This window comes from Sardina pilchardus, chromosome 15, assembly GCF_963854185.1.
Source record: "Sardina pilchardus chromosome 15, fSarPil1.1, whole genome shotgun sequence".
Lineage (NCBI taxonomy): Eukaryota > Metazoa > Chordata > Actinopteri > Clupeiformes > Clupeidae > Sardina > Sardina pilchardus.
The window spans coordinates 13,439,927-13,442,426 of NC_085008.1; the positions used below are offsets into that span (position 1 = coordinate 13,439,927).

Sequence of the window (2,500 nt, forward strand, 5' to 3'; positions counted from 1 at the left end):
TCGGCTTGAAGATTCAGTACCAGACTGTCTGCATTCAGGTACACTCTGTTCTGAGACGTTGCCACCTGGAACACGGAAAAACACACAAACACACAAAAAACACAGAATTCATTATGGTCCAACACTCAAAATAGCCACACAGAGGCCAATGTGTTCAGCCACATATTAGTGACACGGTCTGGAGGAGTGTTTGTATGTGATGTTTGTTATGTGTGACGATCTTTAGTTCGCTATCGGTTCAGCGTGTGTGTGTGTGTGTGTTTCATAGCAGTTTAGTCTCCTACCGTCTTAGCGATGTTCTGGGCCGCTCGGATCCGCCTCAGTTTCAGGTAGCCAGGATTCTTTGTGACCGCCTCTCCTAACTGGACACACACACACACACACACACACACACACACACACAGTGTTTTGCTGAATGACAGGACACCAACTGATTGAGGGAGAACAGCATGGTCATAACAGTAACATGGGGCTTGCCAGTCCTGTGTATATCAAACACACTCTGTAACAGACACAAACACAAAAAGAGAAACATTTGGACATCTCTCCTCTGTGTGTGTGTGTGTGTGTGTGTGTGTGTGTGTGAGCGAGGGAGAGAGAGAGAGAGCTGTGTGTATATTTGTTTGTGTGTACCGGTCTGCATTGTGCATACTGTGTTTGTGTGTAGAGTATATTCTGTGTGCCTTTGTGTTTGTTTGTGTGTGTGTGTGTGTGTGTGTGTGTTCTCTAACCAATTTGGCTGCCTCCGCCTCTCCCTCAGCTTGGATGATCTTCTGTCTCTGGTCCTGTTTGGCCTTCTCCACAAAGAACTGGGCTCTCTGCGCCTCCTGCTGGGCTGTACACACACACACACACACACATTAGTACAGATAACACACTCCACATTCCCTCACTTAATACACACACACACACAGACACACACAGACACACACAGACACACACAGACACACACAGACACACACAGACACACACAGACACACACACACACACACACACCACATTACCTCATTTAGCATACACAAACACACTATCACTGGTAACACATTCACTCATTACATTAGCATAATGATAATACATTAACATACACACATCATTAGTCAGTAATGGAAGACACACACACACACACACACGCACACGCACACACGCACACACGCACACACGCACACACGCACACACGCACACACACACTCTGACTGTGTCTCACTTTTGAATGGCTAGATGTACCAATACCACTACACACTTAAACAAACTTGAAATGTCCAAGTAGGCAGTAGACAGCCACACGCGCGCACACACACACACACACACACACACACACACACGTGCATATCGATTTGCTTGGCCTCTATGGCTGAAGCTCAGCTCAGTGATGGCCATACCATCCATCTTCACTCACTCACTCACTCTCTCTCTCACTCACACATACACACACACACACACACACGTACGTACCGACTTGCTTGGCCTCCACTGCGGCAGTATACTCCCTGCTGAAGCTCAGCTCAGTGATGGCCACGTCGTCTAGAATGATGTTGAAGTCTTTGGCTCTCTCAAACAGCTCCCGGCGAATCAGCAACGACACCTACACACACCAGAGTTTACGTTAGTCGGCTACACACCATAGTTTAGGTTAGCCAGCCCGCTTCACACTAAATTTATGTCAGTCGGCTACACACCTGGGTTTACGTTAGTCTGCTACACACCATAGTTTAGGTTAGCCAGCCCGCTTCACACTAAATTTATGTCAGTCGGCTACACGCCAGGGTTTACGTTAGTCGGCTACACGCCAGGGTTTACGTTAGTCTGCTACACACCATAGTTTAGGTTAGCCAGCCCGCTTCACACTAAATGTATGTCAGTCGGCTACACGCCAGGGTTTACGTTAGTCGGCTACACGCCAGGGTTTACGTTAGTCGGCTACACGCCAGGGTTTACATTATTGGCTGGTTTCATGTTGGTTTGAGAAAGATTGTGGTTGATGATGGTTTCAGAAAAAATATCAATGGAGAGAGTGCTAAATTAATGCATCAATAACATTAAATAGGCTTATATTGCACGACAACTTAGCATGTACAATTCAGGGGGGCAATCCAGGTGAACATATCACCTGTGCCCATCTAAAATCTTCAGTAAAGGATTGTGCCTACTCGTACAAGCCTGGGGCGCGTTTCCAAAAACCATAGTTGCCAACCTGTTGCCAAGTTGGTTGGCAATGAGAAATTGCATTGCATCCAACAAAATTGCTCACTTCGTTAGCTACTACGGTTTTGGTAAACCTGCATGACAGTTCATCACAGCTGTTACTGGCTGTGATTGCATAGCAGGGAACTTGTACAAACAGCGATATCGTGTCCATCGTTAAGCTCATGTCAACCCAACCGATGTTATTGATCCACCTGAAATCCTCCTTGTTCTCGTTTACCGAGCTTGTGTAGCATTTATGTTCTTGTTGTAGGCCAAGGCCACAGCCCATAAGACAATTCGTAATGTAAACAAGTTC

General features: G+C 46.4%; 1 protein-coding gene across 1 annotated transcript in view; it reads right to left on the reverse strand.

The window, feature by feature from the left end:
* The window catches only part of phb2b (prohibitin 2b), a 7,924-nt gene that overhangs the window by 1,811 nt on the left and 3,613 nt on the right, over positions 1 to 2,500 (reverse strand). Inside the window, exons 6-9 of the mRNA XM_062556835.1 lie at positions 1,453 to 1,582; positions 732 to 835; positions 285 to 362; positions 1 to 65 (exon numbers count right to left, since the gene is read on the reverse strand). The exon at positions 1 to 65 is cut by the window's left edge and continues 12 nt beyond it. Coding sequence (XP_062412819.1) covers positions 1 to 65; positions 285 to 362; positions 732 to 835; positions 1,453 to 1,582 — 377 coding nt within the window. The remainder of the gene's footprint in view (positions 66 to 284; positions 363 to 731; positions 836 to 1,452; positions 1,583 to 2,500) is intronic.